The sequence below is a fragment of the Podarcis pityusensis genome (genome assembly GCF_964106645.2).
Source record: "Podarcis pityusensis genome assembly, chromosome: 6".
Lineage (NCBI taxonomy): Eukaryota > Metazoa > Chordata > Lepidosauria > Squamata > Lacertidae > Podarcis > Podarcis pityusensis.
In genome coordinates, this window is record NC_138030.1 from 31,847,125 (window position 1) to 31,864,366 (window position 17,242).

The following is a 17,242-nucleotide window of genomic DNA, read 5'->3' on the forward strand; positions in this document are numbered from 1 at the left end:
TTGGCTGGCTCCAGGGACGCGCCTGGAAGGGAAGGCGGGGGTTGGCTGAGGGAGGAGGGAGCGTCGCGCCCGCCCGCCCGTGACCCGTTCCCTCCTCTCGCGTCCGCCCTTTCGCTGCTCCCCCCTCAGAGAGGAGGCGGCTGGGGCAGCGAGATGAGGGAGAGAGCGAGACGGTAAATTAACACCTCCCTGGAGGGTCGAATATCAAAGTGTGTACTTTGGCGTGAGGGGGACAGGGTCACCTCAGGTGCCGCGGGCGGGGAAAGGGAGCGCGCCTGCCTCCCGCCTTCCTCCTCCTCCTCCTCCTCCTCAGGAGGGTCGCATGAAAACGACTCTTCCGTGCCAAGGGCACCTTCTCCCCGCCCCGAGAGAGAGGGAGGGAGGGAAGGACTGTGGCTTTAACAGCCGTATGACAGGCAGACGTTCAACGGATTTAGTTTCCCCATTAAACACAGCCCCATACGCAGAATACCCCCCCCCGGTTGAACTTCTGGTAGCTGTTAAAGGCACACGAGTCGGGAAAGTGGAGGGAGAGGTAGCAACTGCTGTTGTCCCCTTTCTCAGCCTAAAGAGAGCTGGTGGCTGGTAAGAGTGTTTATTTTTCAGGGGTTTTTTTTCTTTTGCCCGAGAATGGTAACTTTCTGGTAGCTTTTTTTTGATGCAAACGTTAAGACGTTCTCATTTGAGGTATGACTTCCTGCATTTGAGAAGACGAAATTATCATTATGACTATGCCTTTGTTTGTCCCAATGAAGGCTTTTTTTGTGTCTCCTAAATTAGTTGGGCTCTGCTTTGTAATCGAATGACTGTGCTGGGAAGAATCCTTCTTTGCACTCTTAGAGGGTAGGGCATTAGCTCTGTGCTGTGTTCTGCAGTTGTGTCCAGCTTGAAGCTGTCTTTGTTGACTAGAAAGCCACAAATCTTTTTTTTTCTTGTAGCATTTTTTCTTGTTTTGAACCAATGAAATAGCTGAGGAGGAAGAGTAAAATAGTAGCAACATCAGTTTAAATTAAAATCTGGGAGCTATGGAACTTTCAGAAACCGAATTTCCTACTATAGATATACAGCTTAAATACTGCAGCTTTTAATGTTGAAAAGGAGTTTAATTTTTATCCATTGTAACTTAAAGATGCAGGTGAGATCCCATAGTCTGAAATACTCAAAGAGAAGAGAGTCCAAAATGGATGGATGTTTCTTAAAAGTGTAATATTGAAGGTGCAAATGCAGACGATTCCAACAAGAAAGAAAAATGGGAGGTAACTAAAGAAACTTTCTCTCACGGTGGCCAACCATATGCCTGTGGGAAACTCAAAAGCAAGACCTGAACATAAGAGCACTCTGCCCTCCTGTAGTTTGCAGCAACTGGTACTCAGAAGGATACTGTTCTGACCATGGAGGCAGAGCATAGGCATTGTGGTTGGTAGCCATTGATAGCTTTATTCCCCATTAATTTGTCCAATCCTTTTTTAAAAGCCATCCAAGTTGTCGGCCATCACTGCCTCTTGTGGGAGTGAGTTCCATAGTTTAATTATGTGCCACATGAATAAGTACAGTACTTCTTTTCTTTTGCCCTGAATCTTCCAACTTTCAGCTTCACTGGATGTCCACAAATTCCAGTGTTATGAGGAAGTAAACTTTTCTCTCTCCACCATGCCACCTCTTACTTGCCTTTCTCTAAAAGAAAATGTCCCAAATGTTGCAACCCTTTCTCATGAATGGCATGTGACCTACTGCCAGAGTTCATCAGTATTTTTTATCTGCAACTAGTTTCAGAAACACCTAATTTTCCTTTTTCATAGAGTCGGACACATCCACATTCATCAGAATGTATCTCCCATATCTTGAAATCTGCACTAACACCTGCAGCTCCACTCTATGTTGTGTGTGTCATACTTATTTCAGGGAAAATAAAATATTTATTTTATCAAATTTATGCCCAATGTGGAGCCCCAGAAGCCTTCAATATAGAAACTTTATAAACAGTTTAAAATGATAAAATCCTGTCGCTATTCCCAATAACTAAACTTTCCTATACCCTAAACTTTCCTTTACCCAACAGAATTGGGAGTTTTATCATAGACACTGAGAATCTGATCCTGGTTGGCGCTATGTGTATACCGTAGTTGATTTAAGCTACATCCTACATACAACTGTTTTCCTTACGAGTTGTATTGCTAAGCTGTGGGGTGCATGGGGAAGTAGTTTAGTAGTATCCACTGCAGCCAAAGAGTTGTGCTATGGTCCCTGATTACTTTCTAGTTAGACTTTGTGAGCTAAAAACAGCATGCACAGTACTCCTGTGGCTTCAGCATATCAAGTGTAATGATCAAGTACTCCAGCTAGAATAAATCTTTCACCACACAATGGTAGAAATTGTAGTTACATTTGACAGTTCCAGCTGATGATAAGTGTTTTTGGTAGGTGGTATGACCAGTATTTTTGTGAATGGACATCCTGCTCTTTATAGAATTAATAGGCTCTTGAGTCCAAGTGTTGGCAGCAGAAAGGGGCGAGAGCTTATTTGCCAAACTAGAATGCCATACCTAAGGATATGTGAGGATTTTCCATTGTGGGAAAGTGAGGATTTGTGTTCTGTTCCCAATAGATCCAATTGTCAGTGAGCTCTCAGGATTCCTAGTATTTTCAAAATACAAAATATCCAAAGCTATGTGGTTGGAGTTCACAGGATGGTTAAAAGAGAAACTGCCATATTTAGGACCTGGCTACATTTTGCATGCAAGCGTATGGAAACCTGGGGGAAGGAAATGTGGCTTTGAATGAAGGGTGATTGGTGTGGAGTGAATAACTGGTAGGTAGAGAGAGGTTTTAACAGCCCCTTTCCCCTTACCTCACCATTTCTCTGCTTCAAATCTTTCTCCTGCATCTAGTTTTTCCCTTTGGAAAGCAGTTCTCAAGTTTTGCTATGGATATTATGTGTTTGCAATATATTCCCGCCCTTAGATAGGTGCATCAGATCAAAGTCAAAGAGCAGGTTTCACCATTGTAACCTGGGGTCAGTGGCCCTGACAAAGTAGAGTGCTGATATGAAAAGCAAATAGGGGGATAGGATAAGACCTAAGCCAAGTTCTAATTGTTTCCGTTACTACTTTATAATTTATACAACTTCTAACACTTTAAAGTGATGCACATTTACTAAAAAACTGCCCAAATGTTTACAGTAGACATGATAGTAAAGGAAAAGGAGTGGAAAGGGAAGGGGAAAACAAATTAAAGTACTAATTTTTAAAAGTTATATAACTGGTGACCTGCTGGAATAGCCGCTGAGAAGATTTCCATGTTCACTATTAGAGTAATTCTGTGGCTGTGTTAAACTCTTTAATTCTTTAATCTATATAATTTATTCAGATTAGAATGTAGTCCGCTTCGACCTCTTATGGAGAAGTGTAAAGATCCATGCAAGGCATTAAATCTCTGCCCCCCCCCCCCCCCGGAAATACTCCTCCACCCACCTGAGACTCATCATGTATTGCTCACATACTTTGTGTCCTATTTTTACAACCACAAGGGAAGGAAACACTTTTTAAAATGAAAGGTGAGGCTCTCAGCAAACTGAATTCTGCCCACAATGCCATGTACCACATTTTCATGTACTTGTATGAATTTGGAAATTGAACACATCTACCTACAATCTATGGTTTGAAATCCAGGAAAGCACAACCATGTTACAGGTCTTCTGAATGTTCTCTGTCTCTGGTGCTGAATGTGTTAACTCTTTTTCTGTGGGACACCTGCTGTTGCGGGATATGAGGAATCCAATAATATATGCTTTTCTCATCTAAAAGCATTACTTAGCCTTTGTGCAGAAGTATCAGTATCTGAGAATAGTCAGAGGCCCATATAGAGCCCCCCCGCCACTGTTAATGCTTAAGAAATGTTAAATAGTCCCATTTGTTAAATAGTCCCTACCATCAATTAGCAGTGTCCAGTGCTATTCAACCATCGTTTACTCTAAAAAATACATAGCAGTGGAAAGGCTTCAAACAGGAATGAATTGGATTCCCTGTTTAAATTCTTATCTTGGATAAATAAAAACAGCATGCTGGTAATATTAAAATTAATATTCTTACAAAAAATTTTAGAGCAGGGGTAGGCAACCTAAGGTCCATGGGCCAGATGTGGCCCAATCGCCTTCTCAACCTGGCCTGTGGATGGCCTGGGAATCAGTGTGCTTTTACATGAGTAGAATGTGTCCTTTTATTTAAAATGCACCTCTGGATTATTTGTGGGGCCTGCCTGGTGTTTTTACATGAGTAGAATGTGTGCTTTTATTTAAAATGCATCTATGGGTTATTTGTGGGGCATAGGAATTTGTTCATTATTTTTTTCAAAATATAGTCCGGCCCACCACATGGTCTGAGGGACGGTGGACCGGCCCACAGCTGAAAAAGGTTGCCGACCCCTGTTTCAGAGCTTGGAACAGATTCAGAAGAATATTAAGGGTAAAGCTAGATGGTTCCAGCACATTACCAAATAATGGAGTGTAGAAAGGAAAAGCTGCATTCTTTTCAAGCCCAATGATGCTCCCCTACACTGTGTTGTCCATTTTTAAGCAGAAATCTGAGCAGCATTAGCTGGATAAACCAATATCTAAGGCTGGGATTGCTGTTGTTACTGTGTAAACATGACGTTATGCTCACAGTTAGATAAAAAAGGACCCCACTTTTACAATGCCCATATTTTTCTCCAACTTTAGGTGGAGATTGACCCAGGTTATTCCAAGTAGTATCAGCCTGCTCCTCTCTTGGAAACAATAATTGCTCTTTTCTAATGTGTTTAGTTCCAGTCTTTAGTCATGGTATTTGGTTTTTTTTAATCCTCTTAACAGTTATGCAGGTTTTCATATGTTCCCATTGTTTATTAGAAGATTATTTTTCACTGTATGTGGAATTTGTTGTCATGCCATCCATCTCTTTTATGCTTTTACGATATTGCACATAATTGGTAAAACAGTGATCATTTTTATATCTCTGCCAAGAGATGAAACAGTCAAGAAAACTAGGAAGATTTGACACTGTTTATTAGATTCTTTCTTTCCCATGCCCCCATCTCCTTTTAAAAAAAAAAAAAATTAGTCTTGCACATATTCAAAATACATTTCTGCTTTCTAGTTTCCATTCAGCTTCTGTATTGCAATAACTTTCTGTTTCCTGGTTTGTGTTGGTATTGCAGTGCAGGCACGGAAAGTGAAACAAGCTAATCTCTTGGGACAAAGGTCTTGAGTCAGTAAAATTGTTTGCCTGGGTGTGTTTCTAAACACAAAGAAGACTGCATACGAAAAGAATTGTTTGCTTTCAATGGCAAGGAAGGGGAAGAGAAAACATAGTTAATGGTATCTCTTCATTCTTCAGTGTTTGGACTTGGAAGATGATTTTGAGATGTGGTGGTTTCAGCAAGGTCTGAGCATCTTGCCTTCTGCCCTCGTTATTTGGACATCTGCTTCCTTTGTGTTCTCATACATTACTGCAGTCGTCTTACATCATGTTGACCCTTTGGTGCCCTACATCAGGTCAGTAAGACTTTTACTATTGCATTGTTACATACAGCGGTACCTCTGGTTATGGACGCTTCTGGTTACAAACACTTCAGGTTACAAGCTCCGCTAACCTGGAAGTAGCTGCTCCTGGTTGTGAACTTTGCCCCAGGATGTGAACAGAAATTGCGCACCAGAAGCATGCGCACGGCAGGAGGCCCCATTAGCGAAAGCGCCCTTCAGAAGAAGAACGGTTTCAGCTTAAGAACGGACCTCCAGAATGAATTAAGTTTGTAACCAGAGGTACCACTGTACAGTATAACAAAAGATCACTGCATAGGAAAGCACTCCCCCTTTGGGGGGTGTGGAACTCCTAATTTTTAAAAAGGCATATGCATACCAATTTAAAGTTATTTCATTTCTATCTAACAATGCTGAAAAAGGTATATCTGAAGAAGTGGTATCTGAAGAAGTGTGCTTGCACACGAAAGCTCATACCAAGAACTAACTTAGTTGGTCTTAAAGGTGCTACTGGAAGGATTTTTTTTATTTTGAATGCTGAAAAACTTGTTCCTCTCCCCTCGGCTTTGCTGGACGGTGAAGTTTGTATACTTCCCAATTTCTTACAGAGGAGTATGGCAAAATCAATAAATGGTTATAGGTTATAACTTGCCTGCAGCCATGTTTTAACTATAGGAGACTGCAAGAATCTGCAGCTGTAATAAACCGCGTACACATTTTGACTAAGATACAGATTCCTATTTGGCTATTCCCAGGCAATGTGGGTGTAGCTGCTGTGATCACTGGAAACCAAGAGGCAGGGAGAAACCTGCATCCGAGTTATCCATTTTCTCCATTAACATGCCAGCTACAGGTCCTAGAGCAGGTCAGTTAGATCTCTTTCCTATGATGCATATATTCCTTGTAACCAAACATCCATAAGAGCTTCTTACTGTTTTAATTAAATATAGAGTTTTAAATGCCATTGGATAAGTATACATTTTTACAAGAAAACTGTTGTGGGGGAAGTGTTGCAGAGTCACTGCCTCTCAACCTACGCTACCTCACAGTGTGGTTGTGAGGATAAAATGAGGAAGTGGGAGCACCATGCACTCCACCATGAGCTCCATGGAGGAAATGTGGCATATAAATATAAAGATGAATAAATAATATAAATAAATAATATTAGTACTATAGAAAAAGGTAATCTAATGTGTTCAGATGAAGAAAAATAATATCGCTGATATGAACACTCTCCCCTTTCATATATTTTCAGGGTCCTTGCTTCATTATTCGTAATGCCGTATGTCTGGGGTGGCAGATAAACCTTAGAATCATAGAAATGCAGAGTTGAATGGGATCCAGAGGATCATTTAGTCCAACCTCCTGCAATGCAGGAATATGCAGCTGTCCCATACAGGAATCGAACCTGTAACCTTGGTGTTATCAACACCATGCTCTCACCAACTGAGCTATCCATTTCTAGGCCTTGTCATGCCTGATGTCAGGGAACCTTTTTTCAGTTCTGGGGCTGCATCCCCTTTTGGGCAACCTTTCAAGGACCACATGCTAGTGTTAGGGAGAACTAGAGGCTGAGCAATGAAAGGCTAGTTTCTGCACATACTCACACACCCCTCTGTATCTCCATGCAGAAAAGCAAGAGGCGTTATCAGAATACATGGCCACATCCTAGCCTGGCAAAAATTGTTGGGGTGTGAAGCAAGGCCGGTGAGGTGTTGTGGCCTAGGGAGAGCTCCAAGGGCCACATTTGGCCTGCCAGCCTGAGGTTCCCTGCTCCTGCGTTATGTAATTCACTGGGCAGTGTTAAAAATCAGAGATCCAGCATGCTGTGAGCAAGAGAAAGGATTACTAGCAAATATTTTTAGCAGATAATTTGCAAGGGGGTGGGAGTGAAGGTCTACGTTTCTGGATGAATACATAGAGATAGCATATAGGCAGCCTGATAAGACTGCACTTTGCTTTTTAGAACTTTGCCATTATTCATGTATTGAAATTCTTAAATGACTTGGAGTCAGAAAATTTGTCAGACATTGGTAAACTTTAGCCATGCATAGCTGGCTATATTAAATAAATAAATAAAAAGGCTCTATATTTGACAAACAACCTTTTATAAGTCTTTAAAAAACTTGTTCCTTTAATAAATATAATTGTGCTAGATTTTCCAGCATTAAAAACTTACTCTATGCATTTTGAAATAATACAAAAACCAAATGAATTGTGCCTCAAGTACTGCATGGGCATGGATTTGTTTTTGGTTGCTTCCCTTTTGATAGTTGTATTTTTCCCCATCTACTGCTTATTCTTGATACTTACAAATTGGTATTTAAAAATTTAAATGTCTCCCATTTTTTAGTTGTGCATTTGGTTAGTTTTAGAGTCACTGTATCTTACATTGCTTTTCTTTCAGTGACACAGGAACAACACCCCCTGAAAGATGTTTGTTTGGGATAATGTTAAACATTGCCGCTCTTTTGGGTAAGTACAGGGGGGAAAGAATCCTAGGCTTCTGAAAGATGCTTAGACATAGGCTTTGTGAGACTCCAAAGGGAAGGAATTCTGTATCTGTAGCATAGCTATTGAGATGCCCTTGCCATGTGGAAAAGGTGCACTGATGGAAGTGAGACAAGGACACCACAACAACTGTCCTTAAAGATTGCCATGGCAAATACAGGTGGCAATATGATTATTGACTATTCATTATTCCATAAATAATCCTGCTAAATCTGCCTGTCTCATAGTAGACAAGTAATTGTATATGACACAGAATCTTGTGACAGCTTAAAAACTTACAAATGCATTAAAGTGTAAGACAAAGGGTTTTGAGATACTACATAGTTAATAGCCATACCAATGCCAGGATGTTTGTTATAAACAACTGTTTGTGAATTCTCTCTCTTAATATATGATTATCACTGTTTTGTGCTTCCTGCATTGCATTTCCTTCTGTCCATACTGTTTACAATTTTGCTCCTGCAAAACCATGTGAATATATCCCTATAGCTCAGGAGAATACTTCATGCATCTAACAAAGTGAACAGGTCCACGAAAGCTTCTACCTTAATCAATTTGTTAAGTCTTTTAAAGATGCCATTTTCTTTTTGCTGCAACATACTAACATGGCTACGTCATATAAGTAAAATTCATCTGCCCTCAGGGCTGCATTCACAGACTTTCTTCCCTCCTATTGTATTTTGAGTACCTGACAGCTAGTTTTAGGTGGCCACCAATTATACTTGGCTTATTCCAAGGGCAGTTTTTTATACCATAGTCTTACTGTGCTGTATTTGGATTATTTCACAGGCATGGCAACCATGTATGTCCGATACAAACAAGTTGATGCTTTGAATCCTGACAACCCCAAGATCTTCAGGTTAAATAAAGCTGGCTTTGTGTTAGGAACAGTTAGTTGCTTTGGGCTTTGCGTCATTGCAAACTTCCAGGTTTGTACTTCATCTTTAATTGTTTTGGAATATAGGATATGATAGGCTTTTTTTTTCTCTCCAGAGAAGTTGCCTACTGATTGCCTTCCAGCATAAATTTGGGTAGTGAATGCACATGAAACACAATTTTTCATCTCATAATAGGTTTGTATTTACAATTGGGCTTTGGTTGTCAGGCCACAATTGTACGATTGCCATGACCTTGCTGTACATTTACTTGGTAGCAATTAGTGCTGTTTTGTTTTATTGGTGTGAATTTCAATATTTACACATGATTTGTTAAGCAAAACTTACCTTTTTTGCTGTAAGCCGCTTGGAGATATTCAGGTGACAAGTGACTAATAAGTCTTAAGAAATGAAATGAAATGCTCAGGCACAAAGCTTATTGGATGGCCTTGGGCTGGTTGCAGTCTCTCAGCCTAACCTTCTAAGAGTTGTTGAGGTTAAAGTGCTATCAGAGTTCTAGACACACATAATCCAGCAACCTTCAAGCTAGACATATCTGAGTCTTGTCAGTAGTTGGGTGAGAGACTATCTGGAAACCACATGTGTGCTACTTTGAGCTTCCTGGAGAAAAACTAGCATGTAAACTATTCTTTTCCACTAAAGAGTAGGGTAAAAATGTTGTAAGTGTAAAAAATACAAAACATGAATTAAGTCTGGGAGACAGATGTAAGAAATAGGTATATGATTTTGCTATCAAACCACATTTTTTTGAAAATGTTAACTCTCCTTGGGAGCCACCCCTCTAAAGTCTCAGTTTATTGACTGAATTGTTCAGCTTTCAAATATTACTTGGTCAAACCAGCTTTGAAACCTGTGTTCTTTTCCTCCAGAAAAGCACTTTATTTTCTATGCATGTAACCGGAGCCTGTCTCACGTTTGGAATAGGAGCCATTTACATTCTGGTTCAAACAGTTCTTTCTTACAAGATGCAACCAGGGATTCATGGAAAGGGCATTTTTTGGATCAGACTGACAGTTCTGCTGTGGTGTACATCGAGCATAGTGAGTAGTATCCTTTGTGGTGAAATGTCATTAAAACAGTAAACATGTATAATTTATATTCAAATAGTAGAATGTGAACATAAGACTGCAGTTCAACTCATCCATGTTCTATTTGGAAGTCTCTGTGACTTCAGTGGGTGTTAGTATAAGAACATAAGAAGAGCCCTATTTGATCAGACCAAAGGTATATCTAGTCCAGTATTTTACTTCCGGCTGACTTTTTTCCTAACCCAAAGGTTTTAAATGTTCTAGCCTTTCCTTCTATGGAAGGTTCTCAAGCCCTCAGATAGTTTTTGTTCTTTTTATGCATCTTTCCCAGTTCTGTGATGCTTATTTAAGTATATGTAGGATTCGAAATGCCGCTGCATCATATATTTGTATAACAACATTACGTTGATGCCACTGGTGCCAATTACAGCCTCCCTCCCAGGAAAAATAAAGCATAGGGATTTTCATAGGGATTGCAGCACAGAAAGAAATGGTTAGCCTCCCTTCCTGCACATCACAATCTGCCGCTGCTATTCAAAAACATGCTGAATGTATTCATACTTCTCTGCATAGGGACTAGGATGCAAATCTATTTCGTAAATAAATGACTAAGATAAAGTTGAATGGTTTCTCAAATGCTGAAAGCGCAAAGCAGATGTTAAGAGGTATTTGAAAGGAAATCCATTTGTGAGTCTCTAAATTTCAACTATATTGGTATACATTTCACAAGAGGTAAGAAAAATATTCTGTTTGGCATTGATGGGGAGAGCAATCAAACCTGTCGGAAGCCAGTGTTAATTGCACTGGGGTAAATTATGCTGCTGTTAATTCACTCCTATTCCAAACTCCATTCAGGAGTAGGACTGAGTGAGCCCAAGCCTGAAGAGGGAAAACAAGTCTTTAAATAGAGTTTGTCTTCCACCACCCTTTTTGCAAGTAAGATTACCATTGAGCAGTTAAATCATGTGATTGAGCTGAATTTGGAAAAGAGGCAAGTCTTCTGCTTCTCCACAGAACACAACTTTTTCAGGACTCATTCCAGTGCTGGCTGGAAGAGTATTCTCCAGTTGAGCCAAACTGAGGGTCTTCAGCCGGCTGAGTTTAGGCTTAGCCCAGAGATACACCTGTTCCAAACTCCACTCATCCTGGCAGATCTTGGATTTGGACTGCTCCCTAAATCTCACCTGAGGCATTTGGTCAGTTTATGGTTATCACATTTTTAAAGGACATGGACAAACTGAAGAGACCAGCAAAACTGAAGATCCATACCAGGAAAAATAATATCTCTTCTATTTCTTGATATGAGTCAGCCAATAAACCGGAGAGCTCCTAGATCAGAGAAAAAGCAAATAAAGGCAAGCAAGGATGAATGTAAAGTGAGGGTGCTCCGTATGCCTCATGGGTGTTCCTTAACCTGCTAAAAGTGTTTATTTCTTCAGTCATTTTGTACAGTGGCCTGTGTGGAACAGGTTTAGTACAGAAGCTGCATTGGGACCCCCAGGAGAACGTAAGTTTCATATTCTTAGGAGAAAAATTGAAGACATAATGGAAATTGGTCCTCTGCATTGTAGCATATATATATTGGGGGGGGGGGGAAGAGCTATGCACACACACACACACACACACACACACACACACACACACCCTAAAAAACAAACAGCTAAGTAGTCACAGTAAAAAATTACCAGGGCATACAAAAGTAAGGCAGTGGTGATGTAGGGAGCTTAAAACCCACTGTTGGCTTGACTATTTGAACCAGAAGGTACCTGGAAAGTTAAAAACCAGATTGCATGACAGTTGCCCTGCCTGAGCTTCTGCCAATTTGCTAGCTCCCCCCCCCCCCACAGATAAAGTAGCACATAAATTAACAAACATAACCCTAAATAGTATGAGACAAGTGTTTCTCACATTTTCTATAAATATTGCGGCCCATTTCATGCCAGTCCAGTCTAGAGAAATGTGTAAGAAGAGCTCAGTTGGGTCGGCCAGATGTCTGTGGAATGCCCACAAGCAGGGTATAAAGGTAATAGCCCCCAGTTACTCTTCAGCAAATGGCATTGACCATCTTCAGTTATAGTGCTAAACCATGGTTTAAGCACAGGGATGGAGATTCTCCAGCTCACGAGCCAGACTTTACCCACCAGGGGGGTCAAAGTTGGCCTTGTTAAAACAGGGTTTCCTCCCATTATGCTACATGAATAAGTGTAGCCTCCTCCTAGGCTTGCATGTTTCCCTTCCTTTCTTTCACATGAAAGTGAGGCTTTTGCTTTCCTTAACTCTGGCCTGTTTTTGTCTGAACTGTGAATTGTGGTTCACTACATTATGGTTAGCTTTAACACGATATATCTTTATTTGAAGGAGGCTTATTTTGAAATTAACTGTAATTAGTATTAACAAACCTTACTTAGCTTTTTGGATGAAATGACAAACCATAGTTAAGGGAAAGAAAAAGCTAGTGTCTAGTGCTATATGAATGAGGAACCTAGGCTCATTCACATAGCACTAGATGATTGTGTAGCATTCCTCCTTAACATGGTTATTCACTGGCCTATTGCCTCTGAACCTGGAAATAACCAAACAAAAATGTATGGAGCGCAAATCAGAACTCATTCACTGCCATTCTGTATACTGTCCAAATAGGTGGCTATGGGAAAATCAGCCCTCAACACACTTTCTGAAATATACTCAGAGTCGCAAAGTGATTTCATGCTCTTTATTCAGCTCATAGTGGTGAGGAGGAATGAATGAAAGCCCCCTCACAGTATCTGCTTTATATACATTATTTACACAATGGGCTGCACATGATTGGCTAATTCCGGAATTCTACTGTAAGCCAATCAGGTTGTGGATTCACTTCTATCTGGAGCATGATTGGGTGGTTCCTGCCAACCAATCATACTGCTGCATTGTTCTAGGACCAATCAGACTGCTGCATTCTGAATCCTATTGTTCTAGGACCAATCAGACTGCTGCATTTTGGATCCTATTGTTCTAGGACCAATCAGACTGCTGCAGTTTGGATCCTATTCAACTCAGTACATAACACTTTCCATACACTTATTATCTATGAGACTATTTTAGAAGGAACAAGAGAAACCTGCAACAAAATGCTGCAGTTTATCCCCAGTTGTAAAAGGGTGGTTTGCATTCAGGGTTTCATCCCCCCATCCTAATTTCCTCTAAATACAGTATTCAACTCATCCCCATCTGTTCCATTTTTCTTTTCCAACTATTACTTTAAAGGCTATGCCTACTGAGCATGCTTAGTCATCCATGAGCTGATTTTATAGGGTTTGCCCCCTTAAGTGTTCATCTTTTCAAAAACAATTCATACCTTTTTGCAATCTGTAGGGTTCCCCTGGGCATGCTGATACTTCCCTCTTGTTTTGACTACTTGTTGACAGTCACTTAACTGCTATTAGTGATCTTTCACCACTAAGATGTATTCTCATAGAAATCTGTTTTTGTCTTCTACAGGGTTACACTTTTCACATCATGAGCACAGTCTCTGAGTGGTCTTTGGCTTTCTCTTTCCTCAGCTTTTTCCTTACTTACATTCGTGACTTCCAGGTAAACCAATGCGAGTTTTTAGTTGAATAGCTTCTAAGCGATAATAGATATCCTTAACCATCCTGAAGTTTTGGGGGGTGGCTTAACACAACAAGGAAGGCACTTCATGGGATAATATGAAATGTGAATTTCCATGGCAAATCGTGTAAGGTAAATATCACCCCATGCTAAAAGCTTGTGGCTTTTGATCTGTAAACTTCCTCTTTTGACGTACATGACTGGCCACTGTTAAAGACAGTATGCACACTAGATAGCCACTATTAAGACAGTATGTGCACTAGATGGAGCACAGAAATTAAAATGGCTGTTTTTCTGAGCTACAAGAGAAAAAAGAACACTTCATACAAGCATAGTTTACTTTATTGCTGGCCTTGCAATATTACCTTTTTCAGAAATCTGTTTTTAAGCATGAAGAACAACATTTTGTCTGCGTTGTCTCCCTTGCTTATGAAAACAAACACAACTCTGTATACAATGAAAGTATAATATGCACTGAAAGTCCCAGTGCAATTGGTAGTATGACTCAAAATAAAATCCACACAAGGCATGTATGTAGTCACAAAGAACTTGACAAGAATATACAGTGGTGCCTCGCAAGACGAAATTAATTCGTTCTGCGAGTTTTTTCGTCTTGCGAGTTTTTTCGTCTTGCGAAGCACGGTTTCAATTTTTTCAAAAAAATCTTCAAAAACCTCAAAAAAGGCTACCACACCGCGTGCTATGAGTTGCTCCCCCGAAGTCAAGTCGCAACTGCACCTCTTCAAGCAATGCACCCTGTATTACTGTAACAGTTTTAAGAAAAAGGAAACAAACTTGCAAGACGTTTCCGGTTTCCGTCTTGCGAAGCAAGACCATAGGGAAATTCGTCTCGCGATGCAACTAAAAAAACGAAAAACTCTTTCGTCTTGCGAGTTTTTCGTCTTGAGAGGCATTCGTCTTGCGAGGTACCACTGTATGCAGTCTTGCAATTTGCCATTCAATATAACCGAGATCAAGAGTACAGCTAGGTAGTAAATCTTCTAGATAAGACTGTGTACATGAAGGACTCTGGCAACAAGGCTCCCATGTATAGTCTTCGGTTTGTTATGTCTTCTTCAGGTTGGTTTGGATACATTGATAAATGGCAAGTTTATGCTAATAATGAGGCCAGCTGCTGACTTGCATGGGCACTTAGGTCCTAGTATAATCCTTGCTTATGAGCCAATACCAAATTACAAAGAAATGCACGAAACCTTTCTTTATAAATGTCTCATGGATCACTGGATTTAGTGATGGAAAACCATTTAAAAATTCATTTCTGCTACGCACTGCAGAATGTTATTCTTTTGATGAATTTATACCCTACCTTCCCCTTAAAAGTGTGATTCCCCACCACCACCCTTTTTTGAGGATTAGGACACCTTTAGTGCCTTGCCATAGCTGTTCATGTCTATTTAAGCCAGGTAGGAAGTCCAGATGACATTGGACTCCCCACTTCCATCCTCCCCAGCAAACATGGCCACAGGTCAGATATTATGGGAGTTCAGCAACATCTGGAGGACCACAGGTATCCCACCCCTGGTTTAAGTGTTTCAACTAAATCTCTCCAGGTACATCTGTAGCTTAGGTGGGGAACCTCAGCCCTGCAGGTTAGATACAGCTCTCAAGGCTTCTCTATCCAGTCCTTGTCACAGCCCTACTCAATACCCTCCTTGAGTTCTTTTGCCTTGCTAGAATGTGTCAGTAATAATAATAATTAAACTGTGATAATTCCTCTGGTTTATGTGGATTGAGAGATGTGGGGCTTGTATAGCTGGAGTGTAGCCTACCGTAAATAGGTAAGAGTTATATCCATTTGTTACCCGCTTTTACCTCTAGCCCACCTATTACTGGGATGCAGCTGCTGGAATGTTCCCCATGAGGAAATGCAGCCATTGAGCCGAAAAAAATCCCACCACACATCTATGGAATTAAAAAACAACAGCCAATAGTAATCCAAACCAGTGAGACCCATCAATTCCACCATCACCACCTAGTGAAGGAGATCTAGTGGAGAACTGTTTGATGTTGCGGTTGTTGCTCTGCGAAAATGGATTGACAGACCTTATTCATTCTTTTCCACCACTGTTCCCTTCTTCAGAAAATCTCCTTGCGTACAGAAGCACTGCTGCATGGGCACAATCTTTATTATACACAACAGCAGCTACTAGCAGATGACCAAGGAATGCCAACCACAGGGAATATATGAGAAGATAACAATGGAGAATGAGTATGATTTGGATCCAAAGGTGGAATCCGTCCATCAGAGAATGGCTTTTTCTGTCAGAAGGGAAACTTTGGATCAAACACTGGCTTTTAATATCTGATGAACCTGTGTTGGTTTTGTGTCTAAAAATCCAATGTTGCCTGAGTGCACTTCTGCTCACAATGGGACTTCCCTATCCTCTCCCCAAATCTGTCCTGGAGGGTCACCTAAGTAAAGTGAAGTGCCATTGCTCTTGAGCATAGACACCGTTGGTTTTTACTCAGTTATGCCATCAGTCATAATATGCAACTAACAAGATAGATGCCTACTTTGTCTCATTGTCATCAACCACATCTACAACTCTATAAATGTGTTTTAAGATTTAGCACATTCTGTGCAAGCAGTAAAAATGTGTCATTTTATATGCAAATATTGATGAAGGATTGTTAATGAAATCTGTCACTTATGTGAAAATATTTTTAATTAAGCCATAAAGCAATGCAATTCTGAAATATGAAGTAATACTGCCAGTAGCAGCCTGCAACATTTCTTCTAGATTTTTATAAAATGAATAATAAAATACAGATTAAAGTTTGCTGACTGAAATCCATGAATTCTGCATACTCATGAAAGGAGATGGGATTGAAAAAATTCCATGTAGAGATTAAATTAGGGGTCAACCACCTTTCTGGGCCAGTGGGCACACCTGGAATTTTGAGAGTTCTGTGGGTGCCAGCCACAACATGGTTGCCACGTTAGGGGGGAGACGTAGGAGGTACAGTCATTGCACAGCTCCTCCCATAATTGTATTTTCATACTACTTTGTAGAATTTCTGAATCAAACAGAAACCTTCTCTTTGCTAAGTAACATGTGGAAATTTCCTTCCAAAATTGATGGTATCACTTCTCCTGCAGCTTAACAAAATTTGGATGATGTTTAGAAACTATGTAAGAGAGCCAGCTTGCTTTTTCCTGCTCCAGAACATGAACCAATGGATTCAAGTTACAAGAAAGAAGATACCAACATCAAGAAGAACTTTCCCACAGTGGAACAGATTCCCTTGGAAGGTGGTAGATTCTTTCTCCTTGGAGGTTTTTAAGCAGAGGTTGGATGGCCATCTGTCATGGATGCTTTAGTTGAGATTCCTGCATTGTAGGGGTTTGGACTAGATGACCCTTCCAACTCTACAATTCTATGAGAGAAGGACAAGTTGGGATATGTCTGTTCTAAACTTGAGTGGATTTTAAAAATCAGAACCCTTTGTCTTTTAGAAGAACAAACATTTTCTATATCCCACACATATTCTGAGATCATACTGGTATCAACAAGACAGACAAGTTAAAATTTTGTTTTCATAAACAGTAAGGTTATGGTACCGCCAGTGTCAATGGAACCCAGGTGATGGGGCTGTCTTCTCTTACATAGTAAGAGGGAACTGAACAGTAGGCAACTGAATAAAACAAAAGATTGTTATGAGATGAACTCGTTTCTATATATTTT

The 17,242-nt window shown here is 40.4% G+C and overlaps 1 protein-coding gene across 5 annotated transcripts; it reads left to right on the forward strand.

The window, feature by feature from the left end:
* Positions 1 to 45: 45 nt before the first annotated feature.
* On the forward strand, positions 46 to 16,336 carry DRAM2 (DNA damage regulated autophagy modulator 2). 5 transcript variants are annotated; one of them, XM_081009909.1, is made up of 9 exons: positions 54 to 173; positions 1,130 to 1,256; positions 5,370 to 5,527; positions 7,920 to 7,987; positions 8,813 to 8,952; positions 9,789 to 9,966; positions 11,372 to 11,454; positions 13,425 to 13,517; positions 15,637 to 16,336. In XM_081009909.1, the coding sequence occupies exons 3-9, from the start codon at positions 5,397 to 5,399 to the stop codon at positions 15,742 to 15,744; spliced, it is 801 nt and encodes a 266-aa protein (XP_080866035.1). In that variant the 5' UTR covers positions 54 to 173; positions 1,130 to 1,256; positions 5,370 to 5,396; the 3' UTR covers positions 15,745 to 16,336. The 5 variants fall into 5 exon arrangements, with proteins under 5 accessions (XP_080866033.1, XP_080866035.1, XP_080866036.1 ...); XM_081009907.1 differs by lacking the exon at positions 1,130 to 1,256 and having other exon boundaries at positions 46 to 173; XM_081009910.1 differs by lacking the exons at positions 54 to 173; positions 1,130 to 1,256 and adding an exon at positions 185 to 209.
* The last annotated feature ends 906 nt before the right edge of the window (positions 16,337 to 17,242 follow it).